Source organism: Rhinopithecus roxellana, chromosome 16 (genome assembly GCF_007565055.1).
Source record: "Rhinopithecus roxellana isolate Shanxi Qingling chromosome 16, ASM756505v1, whole genome shotgun sequence".
Lineage (NCBI taxonomy): Eukaryota > Metazoa > Chordata > Mammalia > Primates > Cercopithecidae > Rhinopithecus > Rhinopithecus roxellana.
Window position 1 is genome coordinate 16,302,175 of NC_044564.1, and position 16,319 is coordinate 16,318,493.

At 50.1% G+C, this 16,319-nt stretch overlaps 2 protein-coding genes across 2 annotated transcripts in view; one reads left to right on the plus strand and one right to left on the minus strand.

The window, feature by feature from the left end:
- RALGPS1 (Ral GEF with PH domain and SH3 binding motif 1) overlaps positions 1–16,319 on the plus strand; it is a 315,889-nt gene that overhangs the window by 171,216 nt on the left and 128,354 nt on the right.
- The window catches only part of ANGPTL2 (angiopoietin like 2), a 35,950-nt gene continuing 23,815 nt past the window's right edge, over positions 4,185–16,319 (minus strand). The window contains exons 3-5 of the mRNA XM_010365885.2: positions 10,181–10,374; positions 8,522–8,792; positions 4,185–6,000 (exon numbers count right to left, since the gene is read on the minus strand). Of these exons, the coding sequence (XP_010364187.1) occupies positions 5,801–6,000; positions 8,522–8,792; positions 10,181–10,374 (665 nt within the window). The 3' untranslated portion in view covers positions 4,185–5,800. The remainder of the gene's footprint in view (positions 6,001–8,521; positions 8,793–10,180; positions 10,375–16,319) is intronic.

Below are 16,319 nucleotides of genomic sequence, written 5' to 3' on the forward strand. Positions count from 1 at the left end.
CGTGGACTTGGGGAGATACCTCGTGTCCTTATGTAACCAGCTTATTAAATGAGCTGGACTCAATCAGGTGTAAGAAGAAACCAACCTCATTTTTCCCTGTGTCCTTTTGAGCCTACTCTGTGGATTTTTCTTTTCCTAGTCAAAGCTGAGAACGTAGCAGGTCCTTTGGTCTTTCAGGTGCTAGGCATGAAACAGCCCAATCCATTGTAACAATTCCTCATTCCTGACAGTCCAGTGTAGGAATTGCAAGTCTGGACTCCTAAAGCTGACCAGCTGTAGAGGTCTGGAGTGGGGGAAGACAGATGGTTAGCTTGTTTATTTGTTTGTTTGTTTTGAGACAGGGTCTGTTTTTTTTGCCCAGGCCTGAAGTATGGTGGCATGATCTTGGCTCACTACAACCCCTGCCTCCTGGGCTGAAGTGAGCCTCCCACCTCAGTTTCCCGAGTAACTGGGACCACAGGTACATGCCATCATGCCAAGCTAATTTTTAAATTAATTAATTATGGTAGAGGCGGGGTTCTCGCATATTGCCTAGGCTGGTTTCAAACTCCTGGGCTCAAGCAGTCTTCCCACCTCGACCTCCCAAAGTTCTGGGAGGCATGAGCCACAGCACCTGGCTGACACACAGTCAGCTTCTTCACTGGATCCTGGCTAGTCCTGCTGCCTCCCCAACCTGTTCACTGAAGTTTCTGGCCCTTGGAAACAGGAGAGGAAGAAAGGAGAGAGAAGGATCCATCTTTCATAGCTGTTGGTAACTCAGAGCTCATGCCCTGTGGGTTTGCTAGATGCTCGTGCAAGCAACCCAGTGCTGCCTTTCCCCCTCTTGGCTGCTGCTGCTTCAGAATTTCCCTCCTGGGCACCTCTGACTCAGCTCCTTTGATGGAGTAATGTATAGCTCCCTTCCTGGCTCCTGTACTTCCTGCCCTGCCCCCACCCCCACCATCCAGGCAGCCCTCTGGTCCTAGGAAGCCTGAATTTGTGCCTCGGTGGGCTGGCCTTGTGCTCTCAACGCGGGCCGCTCTTCCCACTGCTCTTTGTGTTCCTGGGCCTGAGTCAGACAGGAGTGCTTATGCCGTCCCATGCCAGGCTGTGGGAATGGTCCCTTGAAGTCCCTCTCACCTGACTGAAGGTGGGTGAAAACACCCACCTTCCTTGTGGTGGTGGGAACACGTGAAGGACAGCTCATTCTCCCCTCCCCAGGACCTTCTTTCTGTACTTCTCACACGGCGTCAGGGAAGCCATCAGCTAATGCTGGAGAGCCAGTGCGGGGCCATGCCCTTTGCAGGGATGATCTTGCAGCTTTTATCTTGTCCTTAGCCTTTGAAGTCTCAGATAAAATTGAGGCAGAAAGAGCACCTTTTAAACATGTTGTTACACTTAAAAAGCTTCCATTTTTGACTTAATCTGGTCATGTGAGTTTCTCTTACTATAATCAGAGTCTTGACAAGTCTGTGTGAAACAGACAGGGGGGTCTTGGGAAATCAGAGAGGACACCTTGAACCCCCTAAGAGTATCTGTGAACTGTGAGCAGGGTACACTCCCATTACCATTGTTTTCAGTAATTCGAAGGTTTCTCTTTCAGTCTTGCTCAAATTGGCAAGATTTGGGGGAGAGGGTCTTGTTCAGTGTCGCTTGCTCAGAAAACATCACTGTCTTCTGGCCCTGTTCCCCACACAAGCCCAGCAGATGGGTGCCCCTTGTCCCCCAAGAGACCAAGGTATTGGCTAAAACTGGGATGCAGGGGTTTGCCTGGGGCAGGAGAAAGTCTGGGCTTTATTAACTTCCTTCTGGGTCTGCAAATGCAATGCAGCCACATGGAGAACTTAGTAATAGTAGGACTCCTGTGATTGTAGGCCTTAAAAGGTCACTGATGGGATAGGAAAGGATGGTCTGGTTGGCAAGTCCCCAGGATGCTGACTGGCTGTCTTTGCTGGCAGGTAGACCAGTTCACTGGGTACCCAGGCTAGGGTGCTTGGACAGAGCCCTCCTGCCCCATGCTCTTCTTCCATGCCACCAGCTTAGTAAGCTGACCCCCACCTTTCATTTTCTCCACATCTCTGATGAGCTTATTCCTTCCTCTCCTTCTATATAGCCTGGGTGTGGTTTGATTAAGATTCAGGCTTGGGTATTGAGATGGGGTTTGGGAGAAATAGCTGATATCATGACCTGCTTTCATTTGAATCCTAAATAGTTTAGAGAAAGGATGGCTCTGCAGTGTCCTGCATGGCTTTCCAGAGCTCTCTATTTGGAGTTTTGGAGCCAAGACCCGTGACCAGTAAAGTTGGGCCTTGTTTTCCTTTGCTGTTGTTCCCTATGTCCCACATGCTCCACTCCAGATGTGTGTGGAGGGGTGATGATAGCCTGGGCCAAGATTAAGATATTTTCCTCAAATAGCATTCAGATTCCACTGTGATCCCAACAACTGACTAGGGGCTTAGGAGAAGGGAGTTGAGAACTCTTACTTGGTGCCTGACACCCAGCACCTTCTGGATTAATTGCTGCCGGGGCATTCTTAGCAGCAGTCTGACCTCAAGCCTCATTTTTGCCTCTTTTGTAAAGTGAGAATAATGATCCCTCCTTCACAGAGCTTCTGTGAAGGTGACGTAAAACACACACATGCACACACGCACGTGCACACACACACACGTGCATGTGCATGTGCCTGTTTCTTTTTCTTTTTCTTTTTTTTTTTTTTTTGAGACACAGTCTTGCTGTCTCCCAGGCTGGAGTGCAGTGGTACGACTTTGGCTCACTGTGAGCTCCGCCTCCCGGGTTCACGCCATTCTCCTGCCTCAGCCTCCCCAGTAGCTGGCACTACAGGCGCCCGCCATCACGCCCGGCTAATTTTTTGTATTTCTAGTAGAGACGGGGTTTCACTGTGTTAGCCAGGATGGTCTCGATCTCCTGACCTCGTGATCCACTTGCCTCGGCCTCCTAAAGTGCTGGGATTACAGGCGTGAGCCACCGTGTCTGGCCACACACGCCTGTTTCTAAGCACATGGTAGGCTTCAGTGCATATCAGTGCATCTCTAACTGCAGGTTTACTAGAAAAAGCTATCATATGGTTATGTCACTTGGTCATTAGGTAGAAGGATTGCTGGGGCCCCGGTATAAGTGCATTTACAATTTTGCTATATACACTGGCAAATTACTCTTCAACAATATGGAGTCAATTTATACGTCCATCCATAGTGCACACATCTGTCCATTACCTTGTCAACATGGATACTGGCATTTTTTTCATCTTTGCCAATCTGAGAGGCAACACGTCATGGTTTGTCCTTCACTTATAGCACCTCTCTGATTACTACTGAGGTTGACATCTTGTTTACCGGCCATTTGTGAGTCTTCTCCTGTGTACATGTACTTTGCCAAGTTTTCTGTTACAGGGTTTGCATCTTTCTTGATTTGAAAGAGGTTTTAGCATAGCATGAATATTCTGTATTTGCTATATATGTTTCAGATATTTTTCTCTTGTTCAATATTTGCCTTTTAATCTTGGTCATGTTTTATTTTTTGTTTTGTTTCTCGGAAAGCAGAAAATTGGAGTTCTGAAAAAAGTTATATCTTTTAGTCTTTTCCTTTAACTTTTGGGATTTCCTGTCATGCCTAGAACCAATTCCCAACCCACAGATTTGTTTTACAAGGAAACAGTTCTAGCGGCTAGTGTGGAAGTTGGATTGGAATGAGGGAGATGGAGAGTCCTGGTCTGGAGCCTGGTGCAGTAATTGAAGGGAGAGGAGATGAGACCCTATGCTAAGGCAGGCAAGATAGCTTGGCATGGAGGGATGGATTGTGCTTGGCAGGGGAAGGGAGAGGTCCTTGTTTTTGATCTGAGCAATTGAGTACCTGGGGCCGTTTGGTGAAAAGGGACCAGACCTAGAAGAAAGGTGTGTCAGGCATTAAGTGCACTGCCTGTAAGGTGCTTGGAGGACATCCGGTGGAGAAATCCAGGACACAGCTGGATGTGAGGAAGTGGAGCTCCAGAGAGCCATCTTGGCTGAAGTACTATTGTGGTCCTACCTACTCGGGAGGCTGAGGGTATAGGTGGTAACCAGAGATAGGGTGAGTGTGATTTAAATGATTCTGGTGTGTGTCCTGGTGCCAAATCTCCTCCTGGTTTTACTTAAAGAGGCTCTGATATGGGAGACCCCCAGAAGGCATTCTAAAACAGTAACACAGAGTGTAGATACATCCAGATAGCACTGATGGCTTTTATTGCAGATTCGTGTCATTACAAGGATAATCTGGGAATATATTTTTTAAAAAACCCTCCCTTTTATATACACAAAACATGCTACATGGTACACTTTGTGAGAAATGCTGAGGTAATAGGCACACACCCAGACATGGACAGTACCAAACATCCAACATCTCACACAGCCTGGCCCACGTGCCCACCGGGAAGGGTCTCACCTTCTTGACTCATCCCTTGCCCCTCCTTGGCAATAGTCTTGGGAGTGCTGAGGCTGACACTTCGTGGCCAACAGGACCGAGAAAGCCACCAGGCCGCAGTGCATCAACCGAGGGGTCTGGTGACCCCTGATTATTCAGCAACTCCTGAGAAGTGGCCCATTTTCATTTTTGTGGCACTTGTTCTCCAGGGAAGTGTAGTTTGGAGATGAGATGCGGACTCTAGTCAGCCTGAGAGCGTGGAACCTCTGGTCTGTAGCCAGCCGGGGGCTCTGATGATCTGATGCCTTCTGTTCAACCGATTATCTCCTGGCCAGATAGGTTATTATTTGTGTGAAGACTAAAATGACATGGAGGCTAAAGTATGAATGGAAGATACAAAACTGCGAGTACATTATCTGTGTGACCGGTGGAGCTTTTGGCCTGGCCTTCCCTTCCCAACCAGTAACCTGGAGCCCAGAGTGTTTCCTGCTCAGAAGCTGAGGAATCTTGCCTGGAAAGAAGGGGCCGTGTGACAGAAAAGGCAAGGAGTAGGTAGGCGAGGAGTACAACAGAGCGGAAAGGGGGCCTTGAACTGCGGTGAGTGGCCAGGGACTGACACACAGAAGGCACTTAATGAATGGTGTCAAATAAAGGATAAGTGGGTGATGGATGGTGAAAAGTCCTGAGAATGGGGGAAAAGTATGAAAATGGAGTGGGAGGGAGTTTGAAATTTGATTAGGTGCCAAAAGGGGTTCTGAAGAGAAGAAGCTGGGAACCTCTATGTGAGAGGTTAGCATTGTAGACATCCTGGAAGAATCCAGGCACATGGATGCCAAGGGTGATCCTTTCAGTTGAGCCACACAGTCTGTGATCTACCCCCTTAGACTCAAGTAATGCAACACTAATGAAATGCTGTTCTCCTAAGAGCAAAGCTGCTGGTGACAGCTTCAACATCTGAGAACTGAATGTATGTGTATTTAGGTATGTAAGGCAACCCTATATATGGATCTAGATATATCACATGTGATGTATATCTAAATGCATATATATGTGGTATACACATATGTGCACAAGGGAGGCTCATACACATGTATATTATGAAGGTATTTTGCAGTTGTGTTTTTATTGTAGAGACTTAATTTATTTAAAGAAAGAGTTGTCTGTAGTCCTGTCCTGTCCTGGAGACATGAGGGGCTGTCTGGTGTGAAGGAAAGTAGGAGGGACAGAAAACACTGTATCGATTCAGTTCCATCATCTGCTGCAGTGACTTCGGAAAACAGAATCCAGCATCCCAGTCCTCCCAGCCTCAGGATGAACTGGTGAGGAGTTGTTCTTTGTGCTGTGGCCAGAGTGACCAGGGTAGGCTCCTGGCAATGGCCATGAGAGGTCAGGAGGGGGAGCTGGCTTAGTGGAAGGTGTTGGGGTTCGGTCGGATCATCATCACCACTTTCTTGAGTGAGTAAGAGCCTCCTCGGAACTCAGCCCAGTAGACTCCGTCCTGGTAGCGGCTCCGGTAATGGCCCCCGCGGTACCAGACCCCGTTGAGGTTGGAGTGGGCACAGGCATTATACCACCAGCCTCCCTTCTGGTAGTGGGCACAGTTTCCTGCAAGAGAGAAGGCAGTGAGAGTGTGTCTGGGAGGAGGCCATTCTACCTGTGTCCATAGTTTGCTCAGGGCTTTCAGCAAAACCCTCTCTGGGAGACATCTGGGCAGAAACTCTTGGGAGGTGAACCTGTCTCCATGGGTGGTTAGAGGCCATGCATCAGGCCTGCCTTTGAGGCTCAGCTTTATAACTAACTAACTGTGTGATCTCAGACAAGTGACTTAACCTCTCCCAGCCACTGTATCCTCATCTGTAAAATGAGAATAAAAATGACGCCTGCCGCACAGGACGGCTCTGAGGATTGAATGAGGATGCGTACTTGACACTTAGCCAGGGCTGGGTGCAAAGGAGGCCCCAAGGGAACTCCACACTTTGTGTTCTGATAGGAAATGGAGATGGCTTGAGGTGGGCAGGGAGGGAGAAAAGCTTTTCCTTAGGAATTTTTAGAGTTGAAACGGTTGGGTCAGGAGTCTTTATAGAATGACAAAGGAAGTGTTTAAGAAGAAATGCTCCTCCAGTCCTCCCCGGCTCGTATTCCATCCAAACAATTTTTTATATTACTTCACAAAGGAAAGGTATTTCCATAAAACTCTTGGCATTATCACATCATGCTGAATTTTGCTGCCAAGGACAAGCAGTTCAGAACAACAGTAAAAACTGTGGGAAGGTGCGCGCGGGCATGCAGGGGCAGTGCACTCTGTGGCAGGAGGAGAGGGGGCCACTATCTGCCAGCATTGCTCTTAGTGAAGGGTGGTCCCCACTTTCCTGACTAGGCCTCACGAGGGGACCCTGTACTCGGGAGAGGCTGCGCCAGTCAGGATTGTAGGTCGGAGGGCCCAACAGAGCAGGTGGCCGAGGCCGTGGGATGAGGTGAGGAGGTCACACTCAGTCTGAGGCAGAAAGCAAGAGGGGAGCTGCAGCCCAGGTTTTCCCAGAGTTTTTCTGGGGGTCCTTCTGGGTCATGATTCCAGGCCACAGGGACCAAGTGGCAGTGTTGGACTGGTATAGCAGGGAGATCCTTGGGCACGCCATAACCAGCCTCCTCTTTGCCAGCGGAGGCCCCACACACCTCCGGGGACAAGGAACTTGCCAACCACTGATTTTGTTGCTGGCTAGATCTGAGTTTGGATCATAGAACACAGTTTCCGCTCCCTAAGGAGGCGGCCCTCCAGAAAGGCGGTAGCAGCCCCTGCGTCCCAGGGTCTGACCAGCTCTGAAGGTCATCCTCCTGCCCTGCTCTTCTAGAAGCCTCGGCAGCCCTACTGCTTCAGAACAAGGGCCTGCTCCTCCTCCAGGGCCCCTTCGGGCTGAGCCAGTTCAGTGTCAGTGGGTAGATACGGTGTCTGTGTGATGTAGGGATGGGCAAGTCATGTCCTTCCTGTCCCCTGATGTTGGGAGAATTACCCTTCAGAATGTGGCTGCCATGGGGACCTGGCATGAGGATCCCCTCCACCTTAGCATGTAGGTTTCAGGGCCTGCCTGAAGTGCAAGCCATTTGTAGGACAGTCTCGCGAGCTCGCTTTTCAAGTGGGAGGGAGTAGCCTTCTGACCAATACCACATAGGAAATGTAGGCAGGAGAGGACTGGGTTTGCCCATGAGAGCAGACAGCCTGAGCCTGGAGGCGGCATCGGCCGTCAGGTGGTGCCAGCCTCAGGGAGGAGCGTGGCAGGGCCGAGATGCCTTCATCTCAAGAAACTAGGTGTTGGCCCTGGGGAGACATTAACTGTGTGGGAGTCTGATATCTGGACTCAGGGCCGGACCATATCTGTGTTTCTTCTAATTTTCTGTTTTTTCTCTTGTTTTTTTTTAATAAAGACTTCTTAGTAAAGACCTAGATTTGAAGCATGTGGTCTTAGACAAATCACTTTCTCTCTCCTATCTGCTTTCCTCCTAATAGTTTCCTCTCAGCACTGCCCTAGCATTACATGCAGTAACAGTGACCATGAAGAAAGCCAGCTTGTGTGGGGCCCTCGCTGTGTGCCAAATCCTAAACAAAGCACTTTGGGTACATTCTCTCTACGCTTCTCCCTACCCTGCAAGGTAGTTCTTGTCCTTCCTTCCAGATGCAGAAACTGAGACCCAGGGAGATTTAACAGCATGCCCAAGGACACATGGCTGGTAGGAGGTGGGACCAGCACTGGAGCCCAGGTGTATGGCCCAGAGCCTGTGCAGTTGGTTAGCTCTATACCAGGTGCCTTGGACAGAGGTGGTGAGGCCACAGCCCAATACATGTCTTTCTGCATTGGCCCCAGTTGGCCCTGGTACGTGTGATTTGTATACCTCTTTATGTCTCCTCTCCCCATTTTTTTAAATTTGTAAATGCCACGCTGACCCAGCTTTGTGAAGGGGACCTGTGGGCAGGAGAAGGGACCCTCAGGGGGTGGTAACAGGGTCAGGCAGCTTGGCCCAGCTGCTTATCACCCTGGGATCTTCCCGTTTCCAAGCCCTGGAGTCAGGGGCTCTGGCTCTGGTTGACCTTTTTTCCCTGCCCTGCACCTAGGTTTGACTCCACTTTTCCTACCTGTGTAGACATCGTGATCTCTGTCCAGGGTGGTGAACTGCTTGCCATTGTGCCATGTAAAGGAGTCACCCGCATTGCCGTGGTAGCGCCCCAGCCGCAGCTTATAATACTCGCTCTCAGGTTCCAGGCGGAAGCTGGCGTATTCTGCAAAGACTTTGCGGCCGGACCAGTCCTCCATGGTCACCAGGAGTTTGTAGTTGCCTTGGTTCGTCAGCCAGTAAATGTTCTCCAGGCCCAGCCAGTATTCGCCATCAATGTTCCCAAACCCTTGCTGGGGAAAACCCGAGAGAGTGTTAATGTGGGGCCTGCAGTGCCTGTAGCCAGCAGGCCTGGCTGTTGGACACTCAGCCCTGGATAGAGGGGCCGGGGAAACAAGCAGAGCATGAAGCAGACCTGGTTCAGACCCCTACTCTACCACTGAATCTCTCTGTGACTCACACATTATTCAAAAATATGCAGAGTACCTACCCTGTGCCAGGCATCATGTGAACCCCAGATTCCTCGTTCTTACATCAGGGAGGCTCCATTACCTTCCTTCCCCACAGGCTTGCTGCAGGAACAGGTGTGCTGTGGCAAGTGGAGGGCCTGGCACTCAGTAGGCATGCAGCAAGCATTCCTCAGACAAATCCCTGACCTTCACTGAGCTTCACCTCCTTCTCTGGAGATGGGCTGTGTGTGAGGGTCACGTGTAAACTCTAGTGCACCAGACAGGTGTGAGCTGTGACGCATGTGTCCCATCCACTGGGGCTCCCCTCTAGGTCTAAAACCTAGTGGTATCCACTGGCACTGGGTGGTATCCACCGGCATGGCAGAGCCATGTGTGCAAGGCGTCGTGGCTTCAGTTTGTGAGTTTCAGTGTCAGAGGCCTCAGCTGCAGTCACGACTGGGCCAATTGCTGGCTTTGCAACCCTGAGCAAATTACTCCACACTTTCACCTGTAAGCTGGGTCCATCACAGAACCTCCCTCAGGGGGTTGATACAAGATTAAACAAAGTAACGCAGTGAAAGCCCTTAGCATGGTGCTGGCATGGGTTGGGCACTTGGCAAACCGAGCCACTCTTGCCTTCCTTAGTGCCACCTTTGTTTAGAGGGTGAAGAACCATGTATGTCTGGGTCCTGGCAACTTTCCCTGCTACAAAGATGAGCATTTCAACTCCCTGGGAAGCAGGGAGCCCAGAGGATGAGCCTGGAATTAGGACTTGAGCATTGCCACAGTTCCCTACCAGGACTCTCTGGGGGTTTCTCCCAGGGACTGGGAGCCTTTTGGAACTTGCCGCTTCTGGGCTTTGAGAGCAGGTCTTTCCCCATGGAAACCCCAGTTGGGAATGAAATGCTCCCCACTCCTGGGCCCCCATGCCAGCATTTCTAAACTCTCACCCTGTCCTGGGGGGCTGTGGTGGTCTGGTCTACTAACTCTTGTCCTACAGCAGTTGCTAGCAGCAGTCAGAGGAGGAGCTGGTTCTCACTACTCCTGGTGGGTTTGCACAATGGCCCTGTCTGCATCCTTCTTGCCTTAGGTATGTGTGTTGTTGGGGCCGCACTGGCCTGGACTTGGTCAGCATGTACCTCTGAGTGGGCTCTTCTACTGGTCGCTCAGGCCTCTCTTGGGGTGGGCCAGTCACCTTGTGGGCAGCACAGACAGCCCCTGCCGGGTCTCACCTTGTACGTCTCCCAGTTCCTGAAGAAGTTAACAGAGCCATCCAGGCGTCTCTGGATGACAGTCCAGCCCCCGGGGTCGTGTCTCTGGTCGCACCACACCTGCATGAGGCGGTTGGTGTTCTCTGGCTTCACCAGGTAGATGGAACTGGTGTCGTGGCCGTCCTCCAGGGCCTGCAGGCAGTCTCTCCATGGGCCTGGGGACACAGATATGCATATACGTCACAGACCTGCCTGTCACCAGGCCACACCCCCAGCTGCACCTCAAGCAGGCACAGCCTCCGGTGAGGCTCCAGCTGCGAGCCACGGGCCCACAGTCTGAGGTAACCAATTTTTGTTTTGCGAGTTTGATAAATAATTGTAAAGATAAGAGCCTTGGACCGGGGGTCAGGATGCCCACACTCCAAGCTCACTTTCTCCTGTCACCCGCCTCACAGTGTGACTTTGGGCTGCTTCACTTCTCCCAGCCCTCAGTTTCTTCCAGTTGTAGAAGGGAGATCAGATTTCCCTCATACAGCATTGTCAGGATTACTGAGATCATTTGGGGAGAAGTTGCTGGGGTGATCTTTTTCAGGTTCATTGTATTAGGAAAAAGAGATGTGGACCTACTAAATGTGGCAACATCGGTCAGTGCATGCAGGCTCTGATGGCTTTGTTTCTGCAGGGAAACTCGGTTCTGCTGGATTACTGTTTCTGGGGGCCAAGTGCAGTTGGCCCCCTTCAGTTCTGACTCCACATCTGCCCTTCCAGTGACAGTGCTTCGTGATGACTGCTGCAGCTTTTACTAAATGAACTTCCACAGTCACGGGGGCCTAGGCCATGCCCAGAATTTGGCCATGTAGCCAGAGACTTTGGGATATTTCTGGGATTCACTCACTGCTCTTCAAGTGTCTTTTTAGGGAGCCAGGTTCCCTTTCAGCTCAATCTGTGTGTTTTCCAAATGAAGCTCAATGAGGGCCAGATGCTCGACCTCATGCATTCTGAGGTCTTCCTGGCAGGCTCATAAACTTAAAGGATGATGTCTAGGATACATCCCAATCCATGGCTCTCTTCTGAAACTGAGACCAGAGGGTTCTGTGATTCTTTGTGACTCCACTGAGCCTGGGCAGCCCAGTCAGAAGGAATGGGTGTTCTACCACAGGTCTTTCAGCCCTCACCACCCCTGCCCATCAACTCTGCCCTGCCCAGGCAGTTTCTTATGCTCCAGTGTTGGTCACATCAGCAAGAAGGTACAAGCTTGAGTCACCAAGGGTCTGGACGGTCTGGGGCCTTTCTCATTGATCTGAGGAACCTTTAGAAGGCCTTCAAGGCCTAGCCATTCAGATGAAAATGGCTGAAAGAAAGAAGATCATGTTTTGCTTCAGTCTCTTCAAAATATTCCCCATAGGGCCGGGTGCACGTTGGGAGGCCGAGGCAGGCAGATCACAAGGTCAGGAGATCGAGACCATCCTGGCTAATATGGTAAAACCCCGTCTCTACTAAAAATACAAAAAATTAGCCGGGTGTGGTGGCGGGCACCTGTAGTCCCAGCTACCGGGGAGGCTGAGGCAGGAGAACTGCTTGAATCCGGGAGGCGGAGGTTGCAGTGAGCCGAGGTGGCCCCACTGCACTCCAACCTGGGCGACAGAGTGAGACTCCGTCTCAAAATAAACAAAAGAAATAAACAAACAAAAAAATCCCCACAATGAGACTGGTTAAGGATGAAAGTGCCAAGAAAGTACCATTGTATATGTTCTATCAATTTTTGTGTTTATTCAACAACTGTGTATTGAGTCCCAGCCTCTGCAGATGTGGTGCTGGGCAGCGGAAGCTCAGGGCAGGGTGGGGCTGCTCTGATGCCCAACGAGGGAGGAACTGACCTCACTACCTCCTCCCCACTTGAATTCCTGTAGATCCTGTCCTTTCTCTTTCTGTGGGAATTGAAGGGAGGTGCCCATCAGTGACAGGTGTACTCAGCTTTTCTGGTGCAGGTCACAGTTCTCACATTCCTTCCTGGCTGGTGTTTGGGCTCAACTAGTTCACAGGTAATGGTTATAAACCAGAAAGACTTAGGTTTCTGGTCTGTGTTAGACATCTCAGGTGGGCTCTGCCTGAGGCCTTGCAGGAAGAAGCCTTGTGTTTGAGCATTCATCCACCTAGAACCTGACGGGAAGGCAGGCGCTGTCTTGCTCATTGCTTGCTTCCCACTATCACCCTGAGAAGAAAGATTGGTTTGGGTGCTGACAGTTGACTCAGGGGGCTTCTCCCTTCATCTTCCAGGGAGAAGCTTCTCACCCATTTACCTTTTTGCCAGGCTTCTTCTCCAAAGGATGGGCAGGACCCAACACTCCCCACCCCTGGGTAGCAGATGGGGCACAAGCAGCTGCTTCCTTTGGCAGTGCCACTTCCTGCCTTTCCCCCACCACCCCCTCAGTATCCTTCCTGGGGAAGGGGAGGCCAGACCTCCAGAAAGAGCATTTGTGAAGGAGAAAAAGGTTTTGGTTGTGTTCAGCTGAAGCCCCAGGGACGGAGGCAGAGAATGGGAGTCTGTCCCCAACAGCTGGAGCAGAGCGCCGGTGGGCGTGGGAGGCCTCCTAGCTCCTTACCAAGTCAGCAGCACAGGAGAGGCCATTTGATGCGAATACTGGTGACGGAAGATCCGGCAGAAGCCTGCAAAATAACGCCCACTGAGAGCGAGCAGCCCAGCCTCTTACTGCACAGCTGCCAGGACTGCTGCAGAATTGTCAGATGTAAAGGCTGCCTTTGAAGGCGGCGCCACGTAGGGAGAGGCTGTGGAGGCTGCTGGGGGAGTGGCAGTTGGCCTCATGGCTCCAGCTGGGGCTGCCTTTGTGGGCGCCATCAGTGATCTCAGTTTTACTTTTGGCATTTCCACCAAGGGCTCTTTTTAAAGGCAAGTGTTTTTAAATGTTTTGGGGATACTAGTCCCTTTACGAATTTGGGGATGGTTCTAGATCCTTTATTCAGAAAAATGCACAGACTCACACAATTCTGTATACAGTTTCAGAAGGTAATAGATTCCCAGAGTCCCAGGTTATAAACTCCTTGCTCTAAGAGTCATGACTGAAGTAGTAATAATAATAGCCAGTGTGTACTGAGCATTTCCTATGGTCCTAGGCACGTATTTCAACAGCTGACCCTCCTGACACTCCTATGAGGTAGGAAAGCAGACCCTGTGGTCATTAGGGGATCCCCTCGAGGTTACCTGGTGGGTAAGGGACCCAGCAGTTGTATGCACCCAGGGCGTGTCCAGAGCTCACACACTAAAGTACTCCTCTTTTTCCCCAACTAGAGCAAACTCAAGAATAAGGGACCCAGGCTGACTTAGCTCTGTGTCCTTAGAACTAATGTTAATCTTTGCCAGTCAGCCAGCGACAAAATAAAACATACAAATTTACAGTTCTTTGTCAAGGTGTAAAACTTCTAAAAATCTTTAATGATTTTTTTCTTCCATATTTACCTTTTGGTGTTCTTTGCCCATTTTTCAACTATTCTAGTGTCTGTTATGATGTAGAAGAAGTTTTTCTTTTTTAAAAAAAGGCAGACGTAATTCTTTTAAGGCTTTCTAGAATAATGGAGTAGGTATCAAATGGTGTCGAAGTGTTTAGTATTTTCTGCTGTTACAGAAAATGTGCGTGTGTGTCTGTACACTGAATTTCACATGACAATCAGGCCCCATTAGCTTCTGTCGAAAATACATATTCAAACACAGTTTCCCTCAGAACCCTTAGTAGACCTCTATGAAATCTCCTGCATTCAAACACATTTCCTTTTCACACATTAAAGGCACCAGTGACAAAGGTCAGAAACATCAATGATGGATGAAAATTAGTCAGAAAAAGAATTAACATTGAAAAATTGTCAGCAGTAAATTTATGTGGCTCCCTTAAAATAGCAGAGACAAAACATCCTACTTTGAGGAGAAATCCACAACTGTAACATATAAATAATACTGTGAAAAATCTGTATCTGTTCCATATAAATAATGCCCTCGTAGGGGGCCAGGCAAGGGTCGGGCCTCGATGGAGGAAGACCTGGCTGAGGAAGGGAGGGCTGGAGGAGGACTCCACACTTGGAGTCAGGAGCCCTTGGCTCCAATCTCGATGGCCTCACCTCTGCACAGTGTGACTTTGGGCTGGGTCCTCATTGAGCCTCAATTTCTTCTTCTGTGAAATGGGGAAAGGACCATAGCTATTCTGAGAATGTCATGAACACAAGAGCGGCCAGCATGGGGGCCAGCTGGGGCAGGTGCTCTGTGAGGATTATCCCTTTCTGTTTCCTTTGATAGATGAAAGCTGACATTTTTGAAGTTGTTCACCCCCCCCCCAACTCATTCCTCCTCCACACACACGTTACTACATTTGCTTTTCAATACAAGACTAAATGTAAGATATTTACCAGTAGATGTCTTCCATTTATTTTTAAGTCAGAATTTCAGTGCAGAAGGCCACAAAGATATATTAACATGAAGAATGGAAATCTTTTTTGTCAATGAAACTGAGTTTTCAGTGTGCAGTGGGCAAAGCGCTCCCTTTGGACCAGTGCAGAGTACCTAGCGGTGTTTAACTTGGCGCCCCTTCTGAGAGGGCAGCTCTGCCCAGAGCATCAGGCCAACACTAACTCAGCAGCACCTGGGCTCAGAGTGGAGCAAATGCCCCGACCTCATCTCTATAAAGACCACATTTACATTCTTGGCGGAGCTGTGGCCAAATGTTCCACGTGAAGAGAATGCGGCCCCATGGCTGAGCCGAGTCTGTGTGGTTCCCTGGAGAAGCAACAAGGGTGGGAAGGCACACAGGGTCTGGGGTCAGGAGGCCTCCAGAGGAGGGACATCAGCAAGTGGGGGAGTACCAAGTACACGGGTCACAGCCCGGACCCCACTGCCACACCCTGGTAAGTGTTGGAGGTGATCAGCTTTGGGTACTTCCTTCCTCCTCTCTGGGGTTCTTGATGGGGATTAGGCACACAAGGACCATGGCCTCTCAGGAAACCAGGACCCACTGATGACTGATGGCTGATTCAGTGCCTGCCACCCCCAACACAGGGCCTTTCAGGTCAAGCTGAGTTAGAACCGGCACCTCGGCCAGGCAAGCATAGCATCCTATTTCCAGTTCTCTTTCTGTGGATCTGGGGCGGACCGGCATCAGCCTGATTTACCTGTCCAGGCCCTAGTGGAGAATGGGCTCACAAACTGCATCAGCTCTCAGTGCAGTGCCCCTCCTACTAGGAAAACATGGCTCCGTGAATATCTGACCTTAAGGCTGGGAGCTAAGCAGTGCGGCCTCTGTGGGCAAGAGGGATGCATCTTCTCCCTGACGTGCCTGAGGTGTTGGGGGAGGAGCAGAGTCCTTCCTGCCCACAGCACGACTGGACCCCGTGGCTGGCCAGCAGCCTGACAGTCCTCTTTATCCCCGAGTCCAGCCCCAGGTGTCAGAATTTGACCACCTTAGGCCACTCAGAGGACCCTGTGGCCTGTGGGAAATGTTCTGGGGGGCTCTTAGTTCTGGGAAGTTGCTCCCGCGAATATTTTAGTCCATACGCAGGCACTAGGGAGAAGTTTCTGTGTTATCACTAAGATGCAGTCTGCTTTTAATGAGAACTGTATGCTGTTTTCACTTACTCTCACTGATGGTCTGTCTCCAAAAAGTCTTCTCACCACTCCCTGAAACATTTTTCTAACAGGAGAAAGGACTAACTGTTGAAATTGGATCTGCAATTTCCTACCCAAATGAATGCATCTGAGTGCCACGGCACGTGGCCTGCTTAGGTGAGAGTCCCACCCAGGCCAGCATCAGGACTCACTGGGCACCCCGTGAGGGCAGGAGAACAGACACACAGGATCAGGGGATGGGGTGTGAGGGGTGGCTACAGTGAGGAGCAGTTGTATGGGGATCTTCGAATCTCATTTATCCAGAGGCTTGGCAAAATAAGATTTTGGTTATGGACGTATATATATATATATATATATTCTATATCAATCACTGCTTTTCAGTGAACCAGAGTACAAAGCAATAACCTAAACACAGGAATAGCTTGTATGGTCCCAAAGGCATTTCAGTTCCTGCAGAACCTCAGAGTTGACATCACACATATCATTTCTGATCATTCCAGGGAAAAGGTCCAAATGCTTGTGCCTGCTTTCAGT